Source organism: Mesoplodon densirostris, chromosome 1 (genome assembly GCF_025265405.1).
Source record: "Mesoplodon densirostris isolate mMesDen1 chromosome 1, mMesDen1 primary haplotype, whole genome shotgun sequence".
NCBI lineage: Eukaryota > Metazoa > Chordata > Mammalia > Artiodactyla > Ziphiidae > Mesoplodon > Mesoplodon densirostris.
The window spans coordinates 105,442,710-105,467,336 of record NC_082661.1 but is presented as its reverse complement, the minus strand read 5'-3'; the positions used below and the strand labels follow the sequence as shown (position 1 = coordinate 105,467,336).

General features: G+C 47.7%; 2 protein-coding genes across 4 annotated transcripts in view; one reads left to right on the top strand and one right to left on the bottom strand.

Annotated features, from left to right (window-relative positions):
• Positions 1-24,627, top strand: part of HTT (huntingtin) — a 141,226-nt gene that overhangs the window by 79,459 nt on the left and 37,140 nt on the right. For all 3 annotated transcript variants that reach the window (XM_060106695.1, XM_060106685.1, XM_060106679.1), the window contains 9 exons: positions 865-943; positions 1,064-1,225; positions 4,001-4,056; positions 5,072-5,220; positions 6,779-6,915; positions 8,382-8,498; positions 11,232-11,354; positions 11,634-11,869; positions 12,948-13,090. In XM_060106695.1, coding sequence (XP_059962678.1) covers positions 865-943; positions 1,064-1,225; positions 4,001-4,056; positions 5,072-5,220; positions 6,779-6,915; positions 8,382-8,498; positions 11,232-11,354; positions 11,634-11,869; positions 12,948-13,090 — 1,202 coding nt within the window. The remainder of the gene's footprint in view (positions 1-864; positions 944-1,063; positions 1,226-4,000; positions 4,057-5,071; positions 5,221-6,778; positions 6,916-8,381; positions 8,499-11,231; positions 11,355-11,633; positions 11,870-12,947; positions 13,091-24,627) is intronic.
• Positions 23,396-24,265, bottom strand: LOC132495323 (F-box only protein 27-like). The gene is given in 3 exon segments (XM_060107452.1): positions 23,396-23,635; positions 23,637-23,989; positions 23,992-24,265. Coding segments are annotated over 3 exon segments (867 nt in total).

Here is a 24,627-nt window from a genome sequence, read left to right as displayed (position 1 = left end):
TTTAGAGTAAGTTCCTGTGTGTTGGTGGCGCTTTGGGGGCCTGTAACTCAGGTGGCTCAGTAGTGCTAGTGTGTAGAGGGCATAGGTATTATTACTCTCTGTTTTGTAACTTTATGGCTAAAAGTCTATTTTCACTCAAATTTATAGTTGTTTATGGTGCCTGGAATTACAGTAGTTGTTTCTTAAATTACCATCAATTATTAGTGCATATTTGAGTTACCACTCTGTAGTAACAATAGAATTCCTGATTTTTCTTTATATAGATGTAGTGATGAAACAGCTACAGTTAAAATACTAGAGTATTTTAGGAAAATGTCCACGTTTCGAGCTTTAATTGGTCATGTACTTACTATTTTTCCAAGTCTCAGGAATAAGTTCTTTAAATACTTTGTCTAATAATATGGGGTATAAATAAAACAAGCAAGTGTCTGATTACTGTCATTTAATATTGTGTTTCTTAAAAAGAAAAGGGTATAATTGATGTAAAGAAATTTTTTCCCAAGGAAATCAAGTGGTATCTTCTAAATCACTGAATCTTTCAAATGACCATCACCTCTCTGGCCCCACTACACACGGGGCTGAGTGATGAGTTTCCTGTAGCAGAGGAAAGCTCTGTCTCGGGTAGCCTGCTACATACAAGTGACAAGGTTTGATGGCTGTTGGTCAGCTGTAAACTCTGTTTCACCTAATTATCTTCACTAAAAGAAGAGTTTGATGCTGCTACATTGAGTGGCTATTGTAGTTCTTTCTGACTCTAAAACGCTCTGATTTTGTGAATTTGAATTAGTTTGACCTGGACTATAGCTGGATACATAGGAGAGTATTTAAGGGTATTCTTTGCTCACCTTTCTTTCTGCCTGGCAGGTGGTTTGACGTACTCCAGAAAGTGTCTACCCAATTGAAGACAAACCTCACCAGCGTCTCAAAGAACCGCGCGGACAAGGTAACTGGGAGCTGACAGGTGCACGCTTTGCATGCTGGGCACGTTCCAGGGTGGGGGCTTCAAGCTGGCTGCAATGGAAGACTCACTTATGGATTCTTGCTTTCTCTTTTTTTTTCGTAGAATGCTATTCACAATCACATTCGTTTATTTGAGCCTCTTGTTATAAAAGCTTTAAAACAGTACACGACAACAACCTCTGTGCAGTTACAGAAGCAGGTTTTGGATTTGCTGGCACAGCTGGTTCAGTTACGGGTTAATTACTGCCTTCTGGATTCGGATCAGGTTTGTCGCTTTTATCTTTCATCTACTGTACCTGTTCATAATTTAATAAAAACGAACTTAAAAAGACACTGAAGTCTACCTTGAAGAAATGCGCCATTCTTTTTCCCCCACCAGCGGCTGTGTCTCATCTGTCTCACTCACTGGTTGACACAGAGGGCCTGGCGTGCACAGGCCTCAGCAAGCGTTGCACCCTCACCCAAGCTCTCCAGGCTAGGGTCAGCCTTTACAAATCTGCCAACGGCTCTTCCCCTCCACTCACCCTCCCCCACTCCAAGGTTAATTCGAACTTAAATTGTAATTGAGATTTACTGTTGGGGGGACATATTTTCAGGATCCAGAGTCTTATTTTAAACAGCTTATCAAGGAAGATCAATTTCAAGCGATCTAAAGTTAGCTCACCTATTTAAAAGGGAATGTGATCTGTTGGGCAGTGGCTGACCCCTGGCCCCTGGGTCCCCGCATGGCGGCTGTCTGAGCCGGCCCTGAGTGTCTGTGCTTGCTTCCACCAAGTGAGACCTCCCTGCCACGCCTTCCTCTGGCGGGTACAACTCTGGAAAGCTGTATCATTTTGTGATGCGAATTCTCTTAAAGCAAGCGTCATGCCAGCCAAGTTCACTGCAAAGAAAGTTTGCCTTTAGGTCGTCAAGATGTGACTGTCATTGTTGGGCTGTGATTTGGCGCTACTTTCCTATGAGATAGGAAATACTGCAATTCTCCATTCCCTTCTAGACACCACTGTATCTGTGGTGTAGCATTGTTGTTGAGATGATCCTCTCTTGACGCTTACGTATCAGATGGGGACTTTATTTATTTATTTATTTATTTTGCGGTATGCGGGCCTCTCACTGTTGTGGCCTCCCCCGTTGCGGAGCACAGGCTCCGGACGCGCAGGCTCCGGACGCGCAGGCTCAGCGGCCATGGCCCACGGGCCCAGCCGCCCCGCGGCATATGGGATCCTCCCAGACCGGGGCACGAACCCGTATCCCCCGCATCGGCAGGCGGACTCTCAACCACTTGCGCCACCAGGGAGGCCCTCAGATGGGGACTTTAGAAAGATAGAAGAAAGCAACAAAAATCACTCCGTTTTGGAGAAGGGCTCTATGTGGCATGACTGAAGAGAGAATTTGATGAAGGCCTGTCTGACCAGTGTACGGTTGAGTGGAGAGCTGTGTTCTTTCTCTGTCCACTGACGGCAGCCCTAGCAGAGACTGGTCTCTAACCACCCACCAGCCACGCACCTTGAGAAACTCACCAGGAGAAGCAAGCAAACACATTCAGGACGCTCGTTTCCCCACAGGTGGTGTTGGGGGGTCACCTGATGAGAGCGGGCTTGGGGCAGGGGCTCTGTTTTGACCCAGCATTTTCATTGTCCCGCCCTCTGCTCTGGTTCTCCGAGGAAAATCATCCAAAGAGCTGTTTTCTTCCTTGGGGACGACGCTCACTGCGGGACGGTTCCCGTGCTCTGATGCAGGGGCTTGGGTGGGGAGAGGCCCTCACCTGAAGTGGTGGGCAGCCGTGGCCGAGAGGGAGGCAGGCGCGGGCATGCGAGGGGAGCCTGGGAAGGTGGGGCCTCCCAGGGCTTCCCCAGCACCTGCTGCTCCAGGGGAGAGCACAGCCCGGGCTGGCTGCACTCTCATCAGGACACGGGCCGCCTTTCTCGGTTTCCCCCTTCTGACTCGTTGTGGGAGGAAACTGATTCTCTCAGGTGGTGGTCGGTCTCTGCTGGGGCTGCTGTCAGTGGACAGAGAAAGAGCACAGCTCCCCACTCGGCCATACCCTGGTCAGACAGGCCTTTATCAAATTCTGTCTTTAGTCATTCTACACAGAGCGCTTCTCCAAAACGGAATGATTTTTGTTGCTTTCTTCTATCTTTCTAAAGTCCCCATCTGATACGTAAGCGTCGAGAGAGAATTCCGTGCTGTGCTCGTCTCTGTGCACGCGCACGCGCACAGGTGGTCTGACGCGCGGGCCTCACCGCGAACCCAGCACTTTCTGCCTCTTACTTGGTGGCGTTAGGTTTTCTTGCCATGGGTACTCTCGCCCCACGTTTGTTCCGGTTTGTTTCTGTCACTCAGCACCCTTTCCCCCCAATTCTTAGGGTTCAGTACCTTGACAGTTTTTATGAACAAGGATAGAAAACTATCAATAGAACAGGCAAGTGATTTAACTCAGTTCAGATAGTGATTTACTGAGCACCTGCTGTGTGTCTGTATCACACCCGGGGGCGAGGAGGAAACTGGAGATAAGCTCCATGCTTCAGGTTGGAGAGTGAATTTGGGCACTTGGAACGTGACACAGAACTGGCTGTAAGCCAGTTGTGAAGTCCTGCCTCTGCTTCTCAAGGCCACCCTCCCCTCCGCACCCCTCGGTACCCAGCTCCTTTGAATGTTGGGGCGGGGGGAGAAGTTGGACTCACTTGGGCATCTTTATTCCTAAGCCAGTTTCAGGAAATCCGTGCTGTGCGGCTTGCCGTGAGCTGGAGCGAATGAGGCCTGCTGGTGTGCCTTTTGGGTGCTGCCTGGTGGCTCCTGGAATTCATCATCTGTGTTTCCCAACAGGTTTCACCTCAGTGTTCAGTAAATGTGTTTAGAGGGATTTCTGGAAGTGTCTTGAAATTATCTAGTCTGTGACAGTAGAATATATTTGAATTCTTGTACACAAACGAATTTACTGTCAGGAAACTTGTTAAAGGTTTATACAAACGAGTATGAAGAAAAATAACCTAGTTTGCACATTTTAATTATTGATGTAAAAATTTTATTCTTCTGCCTGTAGGTGTTTATTGGATTTGTGCTGAAGCAGTTTGAATACATTGAAGTAGGCCAGTTCAGGTAATAGCGTTTTGTTATTTTAGATTTCTTGTCCTTGTTACATAATTACATGTAATTTTATATTATGTTATGTTATTTGCCGCACCGCCCGGCATACGGGATCTCAGTTCCCCCGACCAGGGATCGAACCCGTGCTCCCTGCAGTGGAAGCATGGAGTCTTAACCACTGGACCGCCAGGGAATTCCCTACATGTAGGATGAGCATTTGTCTTAAAGGATTGTTAGGCATTTTTACTAAGCATTATTTTTAATGGAAATCTGATTAACATGCTGTGGATTTTTGTTTCTTCTAAAAATTAATGAATAAGTATCTCAAGACGCGTTGAGAAGTAGTTCTGCGTCTGATAATCACATGTGTTGTCAGTTTTCATTTCATATTTCAAAGCATTTATAATAGTTTTCTAAATGAAATCTCACTTGATAGAGCACTAATTTTTCTAATCTTAGAGAAGACAGTTTTTGAATGCAGTTTTCTTTAATAAAGGTAATTATTATGCACTGTATTTATATTAATTGCAGTTTTTCTTTGCTAGACTATTAGGTTTGAATACTTCCTCCTATAAGTATAATTATAGAAAATTAAAATTCTTCAGTTTCTGAACTAACTGATAAGTAGTTAGGGAAACATAGTGCAGAGGAAAGTGTTCTGAGAGTCCCCTGGGTCTGGAGGCCCAGTTTCTTGTTCTCGACCATGTGATTCGAGGTTACTTTTTCTCCTTTGGGTGTCAGTTACTTTTTCTGCTGTTGGGCGCCTTCTCCAGGCCCTCACTTAGCCCAGGCACCCCAGAGGACATGCTGGCCCCACCTCAAGCCGGGAACACGGAGGGGACGTCAGCTGGACTAAACTGGGTCCCGAGGGTCCTTTAGCTCAGTGCCCGCTCATCCCCCCTCGTGCTCTTCCGTTTTCTCACATGTGCTCTCTCAACTCTGAATCGAGAGTAATTTCATGCTGTTTATATTGATTACGTTTCTTCACTTTAAAAGGAAGCATCTAAATGGATGTTTTTGTTTCTAGGGAGTCAGAGGCAATTATTCCAAACGTCTTTTTCTTCCTGGTATTACTATCTTATGAACGCTATCACTCAAAACAGATCATTGGAATTCCTAAAATCATCCAGCTCTGTGACGGCATCATGGCCAGCGGGAGGAAAGCTGTGACACACGGTAACGGGACAGCCTTTCACTGTGGTCTTCAGTGGTCATCATGTGCTGACACCACCTTCCACCTGTGTGGACAGCTGCCCAGTGCTCTGTAGGCTGTGCGTGTGTACGCGTGCGCATGTGCACTCTGGTTAGAGTTGTTTACAAAAAGGAGAGAGCACACTCTTTACTCCCAGGAGTGTATGATCCACTTAGGTAAACACAGACAGTGAGGTAATCTAAGGTGCACATAGAGTCTGACATAAATACTCTTGTCTATCCGTGTGAAACAAAGAATTTTAAAGTCCAGCTTCTGTAAGGACATGGGATTTCTCGTCCAGTGGTATTAGAAGATATAGTTTGGCCTTGATTCAGGGCCTTCTGTTTTGCCTGGTTATTTCATAGCAGGTTAAGTGAGGTCCACAGGTGACAGTCAGCTGCTCAGGCAGCCTCCTTCCCACCTGTGGAATGAGGTGGTGTGGTTTAGGAAGGAGCTGTGAATCTTTTTTTGCACTTTTTAAACTGCACTTCCTACTGACTCCTCTCTGGCTCCATCGTCAGGAATCTGTAGGCTTTTGAACTGTGATTGGGGTGCCTCCCAAGACCTCGGCTGGCTGCTGCACCCAGGGTCCCCATTCCGCATACTGCAGTAGGGTGACCAGTGAGCCATGGTGCCGGGGGTGTGGAGGGGCTCGGCAATCACCATTTCCACACTAGCAAGACGGTCACCTTAGCCATGGCCTTGCTAGGGCTCAAATCCATGCTTCAGCACAGGGGTACATGACTGCACGTATGGACTTGGGGTCACTGGATAGAGTTGAAAGTGCAAACGGCAAATAGAGGGATGACTCAGGTTTCCCAGATCAGAGGGTCTTTGGATAGAAAATTGATGGGCAGCCAGACCACCCTGCTCTCTACTGGGAAGCCTGGTTGTCTGTAGAAAACTCATCAAGTGTGTCGTGTGTGTGTGCGTCACTGAGGGTGAGAGAGTGTGCCTTTCAGTAATCTTGGTGACATGACTGGGCTGATCCTTCTCAATGAAAGGCCTTTCTTAGTTTATTCAAGTGGTGGTGTGAGGCAAAATAATTTACTTTGCTCTTTTGGAGAAAGACACGACTTGGGGGAAAACACATTTGAGAGAGTGACTTTAATTGCTTGAAACAGTATAGAAATCTAATACTTTGACTAAATGTTTTCCATTGAAAAAGCGTTTGTTCTCTCTTCAGGTAAATCTTTAAGTAGATTATGCATGAGGATAGAATGTTGCTATTTTGGTTAGTTAGGTTTTATTATTTTGAATTTGTGTCTCTTTGTGTCAGAAATAATGTTATGTCACAGAAACCCTAGTTTTTTAAAAATTTCACAACATTATCAAGTGTCAGAGGAAGACCCATGGCCTTCCAGGATGGTATACAGGTAATTTCACGGCACTCATTGATAACCTTAATTTATCTCTTATCACAAAGCCAAGTATGGGTCAGGGTTTTCTTTATTTCTTGAAAATAATTTGGAGGTGTTAGTGCTGTCTTCCGAATGCATCTGTCACATACTTCCTTCTCAGTGGGCCCTTTTGTGCCTACAGCCATACCAGCCCTGCAGCCTATAGTCCACGACCTCTTCGTTTTAAGAGGAACCAATAAAGCTGATGCAGGAAAAGAGCTCGAAACCCAGAAAGAGGTGGTGGTGTCAATGTTACTGAGACTCATCCAGTACCATCAGGTAAGAGGAGGTGTGGGGTGGTCACTGACCCTTCCTTGTCCCTGCAGGGACAGGAGGAAATGCCACGTGGCCGCTGTCTGCTGTCAGTGAGTGTGGCTTTGTGCCAGCCCTGGGCTCTCGGGCGGGAAGACGCAGGGGGACATAAGGCTTGGTGGTGTCTGTCTTTAAGGCAGTGTGGCCTGGCCGACGGTCACAAGGTCGTTCAAGGCGGTAAACATGGTGGAGGCCCTCTTTTCCAAAATGAGGATCAAATACCAGTCAACAGTGTCGATCAAAATGGTAGCGTTCTAAAGAATGATTTTTTTAAAAACGTGAAATAATTTAATGACTTTATTTGTACATTTATTTACCACTATGTTGAGGGAGGGCCAGAGTCTTTTTCTTGGTGCTGATTTCTGGCTTCGTTTTCCTTAAGGTGGAGTAGGAATTTCAGGTGGTGTGTGAGGCAGTCTGAAAACAGAAGTCTGGCTTTTTAATGAATTCTCTTCTGTAGCTGGTACAGTTGCCTAGCCCTCACTTATTTTGGTAATTCTTTTTAGCTATTTGTCTTTGAATCTTTATAAAATCATAAGATTTTCTCATAGAAGCACTTTCTTTGTGCATTCTCATTTTGGTTAATCTAGGTAATGTTTAATTAAATGCTTAGTGTTTAATTAAATCCCGTAATTACAATAAAAAGTATGACTACCATAAAGAGGTTTGAGAACCAATAACCGGCTCTTGGCAAGCATGCAGTTTAGTGGGAGGCCTGGAGGGCAGCTCAGCCAGCGCAGCGTCCCCAGAGCTCCCGGCCTGGTTTACGGAACGGAGAGGGCGGGTCTTGGGTTAGGAGAGTCGGGATGAGTGCAGAGTGGCCGCTGTCCCGCAAGTGCTGCCCGAAGTGCCTCTCGAAGGGAGAGGTAGCTGTGGAGGCGGCCGGGCGGCTTTCCAGGGAACGGGCTCAGCCTGGCCAGTACGTTCATAGATCAGGCTGCAGGCTTTTCTGCGAACAGGCGGGTGATAAGCATTTTCAGCTTTGCAGGAGCTCCTCGTGTCTGCTGTCATTCTGGAAGCCTTCCTGGCAGCATTTTCACGGTGGTCGTGTGCCAGGGAGACCGTGTTCACCAAAACAGGCTTTTAGGGGTCTCTGTTTAGAAGGGATCACTAACAAACTCGTGCTCACCCAAGGCCAACTCTTCTGAAGTATGGTGTCCTCAGTAGAAGGTGACCTTTGCAGAGATGTTAATACACACAAAAGCCAGAGGTGTCTGCACAACAGTTTAGTCAAGGCTGTGCTTGTGTCCTGCCAAAGGCTGAGATGAGTTTGGCTTTCCTTTCATGCCTTTCCTCTGGTTGTGAGTCTTGTAAAGCCATAGAGATGACAGTGCCGTGGTCCTCCTGCGTGTCCCGGGGCCAGGGCTGCGTTGGCCCTCCTGGGGGCACGTGGGCTGGGGTCCGAGTGTCTTCCAGCCGTTCCCTCTGTGCAGGTGTTGGAGATGTTCATCCTGGTCCTGCAGCAGTGCCACAAGGAGAGCGAGGACAAGTGGAAGCGGCTGTCTCGGCAGGTAGCCGACATCATCCTCCCGATGTTGGCCAGGCAACAGGTTTGTCCCCCTCCCCCCGCGTGTGGGGTCACTGTGGCACCATGGAACTGGGTGAAGATGCTCGTGAGAGGTGGGCGCTTGTGGTGGGCTTTTCGTCGGATCATGGTGGGTACATTTTATGGTCGTTACTGGTGCCATCTGGACGAGTGTGAGGCCAGAGGTAGAGACGTCCCCTGGGTCCCAAGGCGCCCTTGGGAAGTGCCTCCAGGGCTGCGTCCTTTCCTGCTTACACCCTGTCTCCCTCATTCTGCTCAGTCAAACGTCTTCTGTTTGCTCTGTAGGGGAGTGTTTTTCCTTATCACGTATAAAGTAAGTTGGCAGTTATCTGTCATTTAATCAAGATTTCTGTGGTCAAATGATGCAGCCAGTGGTTTCCACAAGCGCAGTGGACGGCACTGGTTTGGCTGTATGTGTAGGATGGAGCCCAGTAGTCGCATGCCTTCTGAACCACTTCTGCCCCCACCCGCCGTCCCCCCAACCCCCGGCGTTGAGGGCAGGACGCCGTGCTCCGGGTGCTGTGCCACCCTGGGAACCAGGCAGCAGGGACGCGCTGAGGACGGTCCCCCCAGGAAACCGTCCCAGCTGCTGGCAGAGCTCTGGGTCTGAAGCACTTTGGGTACAGTCAGCAGATGCCTGTTTGTTCATCTGGGTCGGCCCGGCTAGGGAAGCGGGCGCTCTCAGAGTGAGCGTTTAGTTGGAATGGGGTGGGGAGACAGCAGAGGGGTGTAAACTAGTGAAGTGTAGAAAATGTCAGACGAGCGTGCTGGAGGGAGGGGAGGTGTGTCGGCTGGGGGTGACAGTGTTGAATGGGTGACATCTGCGGGGACTTGAAGGAGGTGAGGGATGAGCCAAGCAGATGCCTGGGGAAGAGCTCTCCGGGTGGAGGACTGGGGGAGCCCTCGGAGGGCTTGGTACGAAGGGGGTCAGGGTGAACTTGAGAGTTGAACAGGCGGACGGGGTTGTAGGGAGAGCCACTCGTGGCTCAGGGCCTGTGTGGACCAGGGGTGGGAGCGAAGGGGCGAGAAGGGGCGTTTGCTGGACGCAGCTCGGATGCAGAACCAGTGAGCTTTGCTGACGGCTTAGGTGGGGTGAGGGATGTGAGAGGAGGGGCGGGCAGGTGGCTGTAGCGTGATGGCTTTGGGGGGACCATGGAAGGAGCGGGTTTCGGGAGGAGGTCAGAGCCTGGTTTGGATGTGTTTGTTTGGGACACCTGGTGGCGCCAGGGAGGCTGGAGGAGGCCTTTGGGGTGAGAACTGGAGGGCAGGCCTGAGGGTGGACGAGGTCGCTGCGGGGCCCAGGGTAGCTGGGCAGTGGGAGAAGGCCGAGCCTCGGGAGGCAAGGGGGCCCATGGACGAGACAGGCAGGAGCAGGCGGCGTGGTATTCTTACAACCGAGAAGAAAAGGTGTTTCCCGGAGGAAGGACTGATCGCTGGGAGCTGCTGCCGAGCCAAGCAGACGGGCCCTGGGAGCTGACCCGCACTTGGCCGCATGCAGGTCCCTGGGGAGCGGCTTTGGTGGAGCGGAGGGAACAGAAGCCCAGCCAGCATGCGCTGGTGAGAGAGCAGGAGGAGAGAGGGAGAGACGTGGCGGCAGCCGGCCAAGCTGGGGGGGACGAGGGCCAGTGTCCACCCCGAGGGCAAGAGCAGAGGGGAACTGCCTCTGCAGGACAGGCGGCTGTGCCGTCGTGGCGTCCCTGAGCACCACCAGACCCAGGGCTCCGTGGCTGCGTAGCTGACAGGTCATAGCCAGAGGGTCATAGCCGGTGGGTGGGCCCCAGGAAGAGGCTTCTTCCCACCGCAGAGGGGCGGCTCCACGCCAGGCAGGGCTCAGACCTGCACCTTGAGAAAATTGCCCTCTGTGGAGATGTTACTGTGTGTATACACACTCGTTAGTAGTGATGAAAATCATCAGTAGGGGAGTGGTTGAATGTACTGTGGTAGAGACTTAATTTGGAATATTTTGCAACCTTTAAAAATAATGTTAGGAGGATTTCCCTGCCGGTCCAGTGGTTAATACTCTGCCCTTCCATTGCTGGGGGGGCCAGGTTCGATCCCTGGGTGGGGAACTAAGATCCTGCATGCCGCACGGAGAGGCCAACAAAATTTTAAAAATGTTAGGTTTTAAAACCTGTTGCCTTCGGAGTTCTCCATTATATTTTTAATGGAAAAAAGCAGAGACATTTATAACATGATTTTTCAAAACAACTTAAACAAAAATCTCTCTACACGTATAGGAATGTGGAGAAAGTTAATGAGAAATACACTAATTTGCTAACATTTGTTACTACATAGTGGGGTAGGGATGGGGTGCCAGTAAAGAAAGAAAAAAGATACAGTGTGTATGATACCCATTTAGGTACATTACATGTGTGTAAAGAGATGCGAGAGAGGCTGGTTCCTGAAGTGTGGATGGTGACTGGGTCAGGGCGGTGAGGTTTCAGTTGATATTTTTCATACTTTTACATATTTGAATTTTTTACACAAAGCATCTGTGGTTTATTTAATAAAAATCTAAATGCAAAGATTTCTATCGTGGAAAAAATACAGCTGTGTTACAGTGTTGTTCTAAAAAACGTTTACTTGGTTCACTACTGAAGTTAAAATGTATTTAAATGTGGGGGTGGGAATGATGCATGGTCAAGGTCATTTGACCTTGAGACAACTGATATGAGATATAAAAGTTGGCATTTCAGTTGGCTTACGGGGAAACATCTGTGACGTTTAATTGCAACAGATGCACATTGATTCTCACGAAGCACTTGGAGTGTTAAATACGTTATTTGAGATTTTGGCCCCTTCCTCCCTCCGTCCCGTGGACATGCTTTTACGGAGTATGTTTGTCACCCCAGATACCCTGGTGAGTATCCAGCCTCCTGATGGCATCTTGGGTTCACCACTGTGTGGGCACCTGGGGGTTTCTGCTGGGCCCAGGGTGGAGCCTTAGTATTTGCATTTTAAACAGGTTCCCAGATGGTACTGATGCTGCTTGTCTGGGACCACACTTTGAGAACCAATGAGACAGACTTACTGGTGGAAATGTAAAATCAGGATGATTTTCATAAATGAAATTGGCAATCAGGAAAAACTTAATCCTCTTTTTTCTTTAGCTATAACTTACTTATTTTCCTTCCTTTAGGCATCTGTGAGCACTGTTCAACTATGGATATCCGGAATCCTAGCCATTTTGAGGGTTCTGATTTCCCAGTCAACTGAAGATATTGTTCTTTCTCGTATTCAGGAGCTTTCCTTCTCTCCATATTTACTCTGCTGTCCGATAATTAATAGGTTAAGAGATGGGGACAGTAATTCAGTACTGGAAGAACACAGTGAAGGGAGACAAACGAAGAATTTGCCAGAAGAAACATTTTCCAGGTATGCTCTAAATCTGAGCCTTCCGCTAGTCCATGTCCTCAGGCCGTCGTGCGGTGTTTGGGATCACTGAGTCTCGCTTCGGCTCTGCGAGGTGGGTTGAGTCTGTGTCGGTGTGTTTTCTTTGCCCAGCCTCACCTGTGGCCCTTGGTCATGCCTGTCTGCAGGCTCTGTCACATCCTGAATCAGACCCTCGTTAAGACTGCACGGTGGTAGCGGGTGGGTGCAGGCGATAAGGGCGTGGTTGCCTGCAGAGAATTTGAAAACCTAGGAAAACCCACTAAAAGTCAGTCTTATGTTTATTCCCACTGGGTGCTGGCCACCCTAAACACTGTCAGTAGTAAAATCCCCTTCCCCGCCAGGGTGGAACGCTTGTACTGTGCTCCCCTGGGTGTACTTGTGGCATCAAATCACATCTGCCCTTACCAGTTCTTGGGAAGCTCCTTGAGGGTGCCGATCACAGCTCAGGCACTGAAAAGGCTTGTTGTGTAGACAAGTGTGTATCCACCTTTGCTGGATTCGGGGTGCACGCTGACTTATACCTCGTAGAGCGTGTCCAGGAAGCACAGTTCCTGAAAACCTGCTCCTTCCTGCCGGGTCCACCGTAATGTCCATGTAGCTGCCCTTGGTTGGTCATCAGGGCCTGGGGCGCCATTGTGTTTGTGGAGATAAATCCAGTGAAACTGCACGACACCCGTTTGTCCGCAGGTTCAGCAAGGCAGCCTGTGGCTCCTGCTGTTACATTTAAGCAAGGGGCTAAAGTGGAGGATACATTAAATTCCTGTGGTGGGTTATCAGCCTACTTTATGGTTTATAAAGTTTTGAAGAAACACTGCAGGTCATTTTACCCTCCTGACAGTCCTTTAAAGGTGGTATGATTCCTGCCATCTCATTAGTGAGGAAAGTGATACGCAGAGAGGTAAAGTGACTTAATCCAGAGGGCTGACATTGAACACTTCACTGTACTTGCATTTTTACCCTACCCATATCTACTGTGTATATTACTTTCACGTGTGTGCCTCCCAGAAGTGCTCCACAATAGGCACCTACTTCACTGTCACCCTCCTCCCTTTCTTTGAAGGTTTCTGCTACAACTGGTTGGCATCCTTTTAGAGGACATTGTTACAAAACAGCTAAGAGTGGAAATGAGTGAACAGCAGCATACTTTCTACTGCCAGGAGCTAGGCACGCTGCTCATGTGTCTGATCCACATCTTCAAGTCTGGTAGGTGCATCACACTAGTCTTATTAGAGCATCTGTATATCCCCTGCCCTGCCCTGCCCTGCACACTCTCAGGATGTAAGGAGGTGCTGCCCAGTGTGAGCTCTGCTCCGCTCAGTGTGCCTTTGAAGACGTTGTGCTGATGAAAACAGTAAACCTGGGTGCTTCCTCCTGTTTTAAAGATTTGGAAAGTCAAAATGTTTTTGTTACCTTTACATACGATTTTGGATTTAAAAAAACAGTGCACTCAAGAGAGAAGTCACAAGATCCCAGCCATGTAGCAAGCATAGGAAGCAACCAGCCCACCTTAGGACAGTCAGTGTTTTTCAACAGGAATGAGTGTTTTCAAAAGGAATGTCTTGCTAGTTATAGGCATATCCTTCTTTTCTCAGCAAGAAAAATGAAAGGCAATTCTAATCTCTAGGAAAAACAAACAGCAAGGAAGTCATGGTCCAAATATGAAGCAAATCTGGAGGTGGTTTGAGTCCTGGAAGTGTGGGGGTAGGTGCTCTCTTTGGGTGTGACTGCCTCTGGTGTGTTTAATTCTGTTGCCGCATCGTGTATTTCCACGTCTCAGCTCTTTTACTGTGTTGGCTTTGTTTTCTGTGGGGCTCCTTCCCCGTGGCAGAAAGGATGGCCTCTGGTCTCAGCCCCTGTGGGAGTCCTGTGAGGGACTCGTGAGCCCTGGGTGCTCTGGCCAGCCTGGGCTGGGTGAGAGGCTGGACAGCATTCCTTTGGGAGAAATGGTTACTTTCCAGTAGTAAGGTAAGGGGAGCAGACGGAATAACTGACGTCCACTGCAAGTGATGAAAGCATACCAAGGCAAGTTTGGAGGTAACCACCACAACTGAAAACAGAACGATAACAAATAGTCGCCTTAAGAGGGATGGGGCAGGGCACCTGTAAAATCAGAAGACCCCGTCTGTTATGGGATTTAAAAATCATGTGTGTGTATTACTTTAATACAAATTAAAACACACACATACCCACATACATACCATTAGAGCAGAAGATAGTTACCACTGTCAACCTTTATTCATTCAACAAAGATGCCCTGAGTCTGCCGCCACTGCGCTGGGCCCTGGGTGTGCGGTAGTCAGTACAGCTGACGTGATTCCTGCCTCTGTGGTGCTCAGTCTAGCAGGGCAGACAATACACAGGTATGTCACCACAAGTCTTGCTATCTCCTGAGAAGGAAACAAAAGCACAGTGACAGCCAGCACAGGGGCGGGCAGTAGGGGCTGGTTCTCCTAGGGGGCTGCTGAGCTAAGGCCTGAAGGAGAAGGAGCTGGCCCTTCGGAGAGAGTGTTCCTGCCGAGAGGGGTGAGGGCTCGGAGGGGCTGAGGAGGTGGGCAGGGACCTGGGCTCACGCGGCCTGGGAGCGATAAAGAAGAACACCTCTTCATGGTTGCTTCACGTACCTGCTGTCGCCCTCGGCACAAGAGTGTGGCCAGAATTTAATTTTGATGATGGTTTACAGCTTCAAGCCACCTTGTTTACTTACCATTGAAATAATTTTCTTTTTGAGGATCTTTTGATTTATGTCCCACCCACTGTGATAAGTGTAAAGTTGAGGAAATAATTAAGCCATATGAAGAATAAGTTGTTTTTAGTATATGGGCCATTTTAATATTTGGCCATCGGTTGGTTTGGATCTGACACCAGAAGGGTACCAGTTCACATCGAAGGACGGCTTTCTACCTTCTTTGGATAAGAGCAGTGCATTCTGCGGCCTTAGGCGCATCCAAGTGGATTTCCGTGCTGTTCACTCACCCGTTGCTCTAACTTCCTCTTCCTTTTCTCAGAAATCAGGGGAAATACTTTTATGGTTTGTTGCAGTGCTGTCGAGTCCAGCTTCCTGCAGTGTGCAGATGTTCTGTGTCTGCACTAACCCAGTTGCTTCTGGCCACACATAGCTGATGGGCACTGGAAGTGTGGTATTGTGACTGAGGAGCTTTTATTCAATCTAATTTTGGTTAAAGTTGAACAGCCATGCATGGAGTGGAATATCGAGAAGGCCGTGCTCAGCTCCGGGGCCCGGGCTGGGTATCGGGGCATGTGGGTTTTGCCACTCGTGTCTTTGGACATTGTTCAGTTGGTCCAGTATTTGTAAATAAGGGGTGTATGGGTGTGTACAAATGTCTGTTTCTATCTCCTCGTGTATTTTGATGCCATTTCTTTTAAAGACACCAGGCAGCAGAATTACTGTGTTGGTTGGTTTTGAGATAAAATAAATCATCTTGTCTTTTATATAAATAAGGTGTCTTTAGCATCTAAAGTTGGTAATTTTTATTTATGCATTGCTTAAACAATGACAATAATTTCACCCCTCCGTTGAAAATTGAGATCTTTGAATTTGCCCATTTCAGGTATCATTTCTTAGAACAGGAACTAGTCTGAGTAATGGCCTTGACCTCTCATTTTCTGATACCCCTGTTGTTGTGGCGGGGTATAAATCCCAAAGTCGTTTGCCTATTTCACATTCAATCCAGCATAAACAGAAGAGCCAAGAAAGTTACCTAGTCTCCATTTTATAGGTTCTGGGTAACTAACACCTCGTCCTCTCCACTGAGACAGGCCAGATAGAAGCAGAAGGTGGAGCCACGGCAGGAGGCTGACAGCGTCCATTGCTTTGTTGCAGGCAGGGCTGGGTTGAGTCCTCCGGCCTGTGGCCACAGTAAGGCTTCCTAACTGCTCACCATGTTTTCCAGTCCCCCGCGCACCTCTGCCAGCCCCCACCGTGTGCCCTCCCCGCTGCCGTCCAGGGCTCACCCAGCCGAGGGCAGCAGTGGGCGGTGGAGCCATTCCTGACCCTCTCCCTTCCTTCCTTGCAGGCAAAGCTCTCTTCCCAGTATTTTATGTGTGGGTCAAAGTAGGATTACTAGAAGGAGGAGAAAATGGTCTTCCTGCAGTGATAAAATGGGTACTGATTCAGATTCATGCTTGGGCCAGGATGGGGCTGCTGGTGGTGTTCTCTTAGGGGTGTGTGGTACCTTTTACATGATTATCCCCATCAACCCTTAGAACAACTCTATGAGATAGTTCCCCATTTCTACTGACGAGAGAATTCAGGTTCTGAACGGTCATATGATAAAACCAAGAGTGAAAACCCAAGAATTTTTTGTTTCCCATTATGTCATGCTGCTTCTTGGGGTGGTGATGGTAAGTGTAGCAGCTAATGTTTGCAGAGCACTTGCTGTGGCCCCGGCACACACCGTGATATCCATGTTCTAGCTGAAGTAACTGAGTCACGGGGGTCGTAATGTGTGAGCTCCCAGGTGGTGGGATGGTGGGGGGAGGTGTCTAGAGCCTGGGCCAGTCCTCGTACGTCGCACACCATCAGCAGTGCCGGTTCCCCCGCGAGAGTCTAGCCCCAGGCTACCACCAGTGCCTGTCCAGTTCCTCCGTCTAACATCTCGTCCCCCATCCTGGTCCCCATCCCCTCTTGTGTTTGCTCTTCCCATGATCAGTTCTTCCAGTTTGTGTCTTGAGTGTCTCCTTCACTCACTCACGCTGTCTTCGCTGCACACTCCACGCTGCAAGACATATATGTCTGTCTTTCATTCTCACCTAGAGCTGCGCTGCTGATCCAGCCTACGAGGCGGAACAAACCCTTTCTTTGCAGCTTCCTGAATTGTCCTCCTCTTCTTGTTTACTACACAGTTTTTCAAAAGAAATGTTTCAGGAGTTTCTTGTTGTTGCTTCTAGTGCTCTGCTTTCCCTCTTTCTCTCCATCCTCAGCGGTTTGCCTCTTGATCTCATTACCAGAAATGCCTGTGCAAAGGCCACGTGTGGGCTTTCCCAGGTCCTCATCTTCCCGGACCCTGCAGCCCAATTCCGTGGACAGACTTCTGCTCGCTGAAACTCCCTCGTCCCTTGACTTCTCCTTCAGTCTTCTCTTTCCAGCCTCTTAATTGCATGTGTTCTTGTGCACTGTCAATCACCCCAAACAGGAGGAGATGTGCGCCTACTTGGCGTCCCTTACTTACTCTCCAGCAGGAAGGAGAGACCTTCTTCAGTAGACGTGAGAGCTTCCCCTACAGTCCTGTCCCAAGTCCAACTTGAGCTGAGGTTTCTGTGGTTGATTCCACACTTGTAACTGGAAGGTTGTACCTTTTGACCACCTTCACCCATTTCCCCAGCCACCCGCCCCCACCTCTGGCAACTGTCAGTCTGATCTCTATATCTATGAGATTGGTTTTTTTAGATTCCACATGTAAGTGAGATCATACAGTATTCATCTTTCTCTGACTTATTTCACTTAGCACCATGCCCTCAAGGTCCATCCATGCTGTTGCAAATGACAGGATTTTCTTCTTTTTTATGGCTAAATAATATTCCTGTGTGTGTATGTGTGTCACACGTTCTTTATCCACTCATGCTTCAGTGTGCCGGAGTCCAGCTCCAGCGAGTCCAGGGATACCCGAGGGATGGATAGCGTCAGCGAAGGAAATAATTCTATTACACTTAAAGTATCAGCATTGCATGTTTCTCTTTCTCATGTCTTTATTCTTCATTCTTCTTCTGTTGTTTACAATCACAGGTTTATATATTGTAGTTGATTACATTACCAGGTACGTGGCCAAACAATCTTAGCACAATCAAACCTCAAAATGTTCTATAAAGATTTTTTTTTAAATATCCCCTAGTTTCTAGATGTCCTATTAAAATATTTCCCCAAGTTCCCATTAATCACAGGTTGTTTCTTAGTAACCAAGCCAAGCAGTTATATGATTATTTCAATTGTAAAAGTTGGAGCTACTTGTTCCTATTTCTCTTCTTGCATGGGCAACCTTTTACAATGTTTCCATGAAAATATTTACAATGTACCTGCATGCTCTTTCTCATTGTTTCCTTCAACTGAGACAGTGTTTTCTCCCTATCCTGGCAACCAATTCTGCTCTAGTCATTTGCTTTTCTATAATTAATCTTCCTTTATAATAGAACCATAAATTTCCTATGTCATCAGGAACTCCGGCCCATGGCCATAACTCCATACTAGAGGGTGTTTTTCATAAAAACATCCCCTTAGTTCCAGGCTCTTAATTCTTTACCCATTTCCCCGGGGCTTTAGTGGGTACTTCCCATTCTATGGTAGTTTCAGGAGGGGGAGTCCTAGAGGAATTTTTCTTTCACGTGGAGCAACATCCCCCCAAAATTGCCCCTGGATGTAAATTTATTATCATAAAACATAACAACGGAGCTGTAGTCCACCTTCCTGGCACGGCGCTGCCTTGCAGTTTCGCCTTCCGTTGCTCATGACTTTGTCATGGTGCAATGGCTCCAGGATGGCTTCTGACATCAGTAGACACTTGGGTTGTTTCCGTGTCTTGGCTCCTGTGATTAATGCTGCAGTGAACATGGGAGCGCAGGTATCTTTTTTTTTTTTTCTTTTTAAGGAACATTTACTTACTTATTTTTGGCTGCATTGGGTCTTCGTTGCTGCACGCGGGCTTTCTCGAGTTGTGGTGAGTGGGGACTACTCTTTGTTGCAGTGCACGGACTTCTCATTGCGGTGGCTTTTATTGTGGAGCACGGGCTTCAGTAGTTGTGGCACGTGGGCTCAGAAGTTGTGGCTCACGGGCTCTAGAGCATAGGCTCAGTAGTTGTGGTGCACGGGCTTAGTTGTTCAGCATGTGGGATCTTCCCGGACCAGGGATCGAACTGGTGTCCCCTGCGTTGGCAGGCAGATCTTAACCACTGCACCACCAGGGAAGTCCCGCAGGTATGTTTTTGAGTTAGTGATTTTGTTTCTTTCAGGTATATACCCATAAGTGGGATTGCTGGATCATATGGTAGTTCTATTTTTTTTAATAGATCTTTATTGGAGTATAATTGCTTCACAATACCATGTTAGTTTCTGTTGCACAACAAAGCGAATCAGCCATATGCATACACATGTCCCCATATCCCCTCCCTCTTGAGCCTCCCTCCCATCCTCCCTCCCATCCTCCCTATCCCACCCCTCTAGGTCATCGCAAAGCACCGAACTGATCTCCCTATGCTATGCTGCTGCTTCCCACCAGCCAACTATCTTACATTTGGTAGTGTGTATATGTCAATGATACTCTCACTTCGCCCCAGCTTCGCCCTCCTACCCCATGTCATCAAGTCTATTCTCTATGTCTACCTCTTTATTCCTGCCCTGCAACTAGGTTCATCAGTACCATTTTTTTTTTTTTTAGATTCCGTATATATGTGTTAGCATACGGTATTTGTTTTTCTCTTTCTGACTTACTTCACTCTTCATGACAGACTCTCGGTCTATCCACATCACTACAAATAACTCAATTTCGTTTCTTTTTATGACTGAGTAATATCCCCTTGTAAATATATGTACCACATCTTCTTTATCCATTCATCTGTCAGTGGACACTTAGGTTGCCTCCATGTCCTGGCTATTGTCAATAGTGCTGCAGTGAACATTGTGGAACATGTCACTTTTTGAATTATGGTTTTCTCAGGGTATATGCCTAGTAGTGGGATTGCTGGGTCATATGGTAGTTCTATTTTTAGTTTTTTAAGGAACCTCCATACTGCTTTCCATAGTGGTTGTATCAATTTACATTCCCACCAACAGTGTAGGAGGGTTCCCTTTTCACTACACCCTTTCCAGCTTTTATTGTTTCTAGTTTTTTTGATAATGGCTGTTCTGACCGGCATGAGGTGATACCTCATTGTAGTTTTGATTTGCACTTCTCTAATAATTAGTGATGTTGAGCATCTTTTCATGTGCCTCTTGGCCATCTGTATGTCTTTCTTGGTGAAATGTCTATTTAGGTCTTCCACCTGTTTTTTAACTGGATTGTTTTTTTTGATATTGAGCTCCATGAGCTGTTTGTATATTTTGGAGATTAATCCCTTGTCTGTTGTTTCATTTGCAAATATTTTCTCCCATTCTGAGGGTTGTCTTTTTGTCTTGTTTATGGTTTCCTTTGCTGTGCAAAAGCTTTTAAGTTTAATTAAGTCCCATTTGTTTGTTTTTGTTTTATTTCTGTTACTCTAGAAGGTGGGTCAGAAAAGATCTTGCTTTGGTTTATGTCAAAGAGTGTTTTTCCTATGTTTTCTCTAAAAGTTTTATAGTGTCTGGTCTTACATTTAAGTCTTTAATCTATTTGGAGTTTATTTTTGTGTATGATGTTAGGTAGTGTTCTAATTTCATTCTTTTACATGTAGCTGTCCAGTTTTCCCAGCACCACTTATTGGAAGAGGCTGTCTTTTCTCCATTGTATGTTCTTGCCTCCTTTGTCATAAATCAGATGCCCATATATACGTGGGTTTATCTCTGGGCATTCTGTCCTGTACCATTGATCTATATTTCTGTTTTTGTGCCAGTACCATGCTGTCTTGATTTCTGTAGGTTTGTGGTATAGGTTGAAGTCAGGAAGCCTGATTGCTCCAACTCTGTTTTTCTTTCTCAAGACTGCTTTGGCTATTTGGGGTCTTTTGTGTTTCCATACGAATTGTAAGATTTTTTGTTCTAATTCTGTAGTTTGGTAGTTTGATAGGGATTGCATTGAATCTGTAGATTGCTTTGGGTAGTATAGTCGTTTTCATAATATTGATTCTTCCAATCCATGAACATGGTATATTTCGCCATCTGTTTATGTCATTTTTGATTTCTTTCATCAGTGTCTTATAGTTTTCTGAGTACAAGTCTTTCGCCTCCTTAGGCAGGTTTATTCCTAGGTATTTTATTCTTTTTGTTGCAATGGTAAGTGGGAGTGTTTCTTTAATTTCTCTTTCTGATTTTTCATTGTTGGTGTATAGGAATGCCAGAGATTTCTGTGCATTAATTTTGTATCCTGAAACCTTACCAAATTCATTGATTAGTTCTAGTAGTTTTCTGGTGGCAGTTTTAGGATTTTCTAGGTATAGTATCATGTCATCAGCAAATAGTGACAGTTTTACTTCTTCTTTTCCAATTTGTATTCCTTTTATTTCTTTTTCTTCTCTGATTGCTGTGTCTAGGACTTCCAAAACTATGTTGAATAAAAGTGGCAAGAGTCTTGTTCCTGATCCTAGTGGAAATGCTTTCAGTTTTTCACCATTGAGTATGATGCTTGCTGTGGGTTTGTCATGTATGGCCTTTATTATGTTGAGGTAGATTCCCTCTATGCCCATTTTCTGGAGAGTTGTTACCATAAATGGGTGTTGAATTTTGTCAAAGGCTTTTTCTGCATCTATTGAGATAATCATATGGTTTTTATTCCTTAATTTGTTAATGTGGTGTATCACATTGATTTATTTGCATATATTGAAGAATCCTTGCATCCCTGGGATAAATGCCACTTGATCATGGTGTGTGATACTTTTAATGTGCTCTTGGATTCTGTTTGCTAGTATTTTGTTGAGGATTTTTGCATCTATGTTCATCAGTGATATTGGTCTATAATTTTCTTTTTTTGTGATATCTTTTTCTGGTTTTGGTATCAGAGTGATGGTGGCTTCATAGAATGAATTTGGGAGTGTTTCTCCCTCAGCAATTTTTTGGAAGAGTTTGAGAAGGATTCGTGTTAGGTCTCCTCTAAGTGTTTGATAGAATTTGCCTGTGAAGCCATCTGGTCCTGGGCCTGCCTCTCCTGTTCTCCCCTCGGCTTCCTTCCTGTGTCCGCAAGGACCCATGTGACCTGGAGGGGGCTTTGGGGGACAGGAGACTGACCTGGGAGCTCAGCAGGCTCCCTGGGCCCCAGGGGGCAAGGCAATTGCCCACTGCTCCTTTCCTGCTCCTCCCAGAGGGCCCCTTCCGCCTGCCTCTCCTGATCTCCCTGGCCTCCCTCCTATGCCCCCAGGACCCACACGGCCTGGAGAGGGCTTTGCATTGCAGGGGGGACTGGCCTGGGAGCTCAGCAGGCTCCCCCGGCCCCAGTGGGTTGGGCAATCGCCCTCCGCTCCTCTCCCACTCCTCCTGGATGGCCCCTCCCGCCTGCCACTCCTGATCTCCCTGGCCTCCCTCCTATGCCCCCAGGACCCATGCGGCCTGGATGGGGCTTTGGGGGCTGGGGGAGCGGCTTGGAAGCTCAGCAGGCTCCCTGGCCCGAGTAGACCGGGCGATCGCCCTCCACTCTTCTCCTGCTCTTCCTGGAGAGTCCCTCCCACCTGCCTCTCCTGATCTCCCCAGCCTCAGGGATGCCGATCTTGTCTGGCTTCCACTTCTCCTCCCCCCATGGTCCCCCTACATCCTACTGGTTTACTCTAGGGTTCCTCCTGTCTCCTTGGGGGTCAGAGTCCCCCACCAGCGGCTGGCAAGCGCCCTAGTTGTGGTGAGAGGCTAACTCCGCGTCTTCCCACCGTTCCACCTTGACTCCTCCTTTGGTAGTTCTATTTTTAATTTTTTAAGGAACCTCTGTACTGTTTTCCACAGTGTCTGCACCGATTTACATTCCTATTATAGTGCACAAGGGTTCCCTTTTTTTCTGCAGCCTCACCAGTACTTGTTATTTCTTGTCTTTTTGATGATAGCCATTTTAACAGGTGTGAAGTGATATGTCATTGTGGTCTTGACCTGCAGTTTCCTAATGATTAAGGATGTTGAGCACCTTTTTATGTACCTCTTGGCTATGTGAATATCTTCTTTGGAAAAATGTCTATTCGGATCCTTTGCCCACTTTTTAAAATTTTTTTGAAGACTTTTTTTGCTGTGGACCATGTTTTTTTTTTTTTGGCAGATATAGTGCTCACTTATTCTCTCCATGTTTAAAAAAGAATTTCAAAATAACAAAATAATTTTATACACCATACAATTCAGGGTAGGATTGGGCTCGGGACCATTTCGTTGCTCACAGTGTGGGCAGAACCCTCTGTCTCCAAACATTTTTTGAGCTAGTTTAACTTTCAGCTCTGAGTCCTGGTCCTAGTCTTGAAACCACAGAAAGTTAGGGGCTGGAATTTTCTCAGCCATAGGGATGAGGTTCTTGTTCATATGGGAGGAGAGAGCTTTCTGCATGGGACCAATAAAGCCTCTGATGCAGAAACATGAGGAAGCAAGGGCAGAGGGCACTGCGGCTGAACCAGAGGGGCCTGTCGTGGGGGGAGGGGGAGGAGCCCTCTCCCGATCCAGCATTTCCCTGTGCTCACCCCTGCGTCTCCAGTCAGTAGAACAGGGGCTGCCTTAGAGCAGCAGCAGCCAGTAAATCTGATGGAGGAACTTTCTCCTAGTAGCTTCCAGAACCTGAAGACAGGGCCCAGTAGGAACTTTGACTGGATTCATGAGATCCCCGGATGCCTGGGAGCTACAAGCCCTTGATTACTGAGATGGCCCAGCTACTGGAAGGCACGGTCAGGTAGTTTTGCAAGGGCAGCCCTTGACTAGGGCAGATGGACCCGCACAATCACACTGGAGTGGGACAGATAGACTCCATACTGCTCAGACCAGAAATCAATGTCCTGGGCCAAGTGTTCAAAAGACACAAAGCGGACAACCTTCTTAAGGTTGGAGAACACATGACTAGCCTCAAAGGAGAAACTCTTTCTACACTGCTGGATGGGAAAAGGCAAAGGAGAGTAATGATGCAGGATGGCCTGGTTGGCATCTAGAGGTTGGAGGTTGGACAGTTAGCCTGTATAAACTGTCAGTGTACTGTTGGTCTGTCCACCAGTCAGAGACACAAATCTCTGTCTTTCCACTGTCCAGGAGTTCCGGCCACAGACCCTCCTCCTCCAGGTCCGACACCTGCTTCTTTTGACACCACCTGTAGGAAGACAGGAAGCTGGTCTGTATACAGGCCCTGGGAGTGACCTCCCAGTTTTCCTCTGCCCCCCAGGCATCTCCTCCAGTCGGCACCATCCATTTCAGGAAGCCTTCGCCATTGGGGTTCGGGAGGAGGTTGCGTCCTATGGGTGTGCCCTCGCAGAAGCGGCCCAGGACACAGGGCCTGGGGTCGTTGGCGGGGGCAGGTAGGTGTGGAGGATGGGTGACAGGGTGGCGTGGCCTTGGGCCAGGATTCTCAGCCACAGGGCCTGGCAGTCCACCAGGTCGTGCCAGTGCCGGCACACCTGGCGGCAGTGCCCGAGCAGAATATGTTGGGGCACATGGCTCAGCACCATCACAAGCAGCTCCGATGACAGTTGGCCCAGACCCAGCGCCTCCTTGGGTTCGGGGTCCTGAGCGGGGACCCCGGGGGGCAGGCCCCTGGAGGCTGAGGTGTACATGGTCTCCTCTCCAGGCCTGACTGCCATTGCTTCTAGGGGGAGAGACATAGTGAACAGGAGGCATAGTAAGCAGATTATGTACTGTTGGAAAATTACTAAAAATAAAATCCTGAGCTTCTCAAGAGGGCGGAGTCAAGATGGTGGTGTGAGAAGACACGGAGTTTGCATCTCCCTACAACGTCTCCCCACAACTAGGGCACCTGGTGGATGCTGGTGGGGGACCTCAAGGCCCAAGGAGATGGGAGGAACCCCCAAGCAAACTGGTAGGACGTGGGGGGACTGAGGGGGGGAGAAAAGTGGAGGCCAGACAGGACCGGAACCCCTGAGGGGTGGCTGAGAGGGGCGAGGAGTTCCCACACCTGGAGGGACCCTTGGGGGCTCAGATCGGG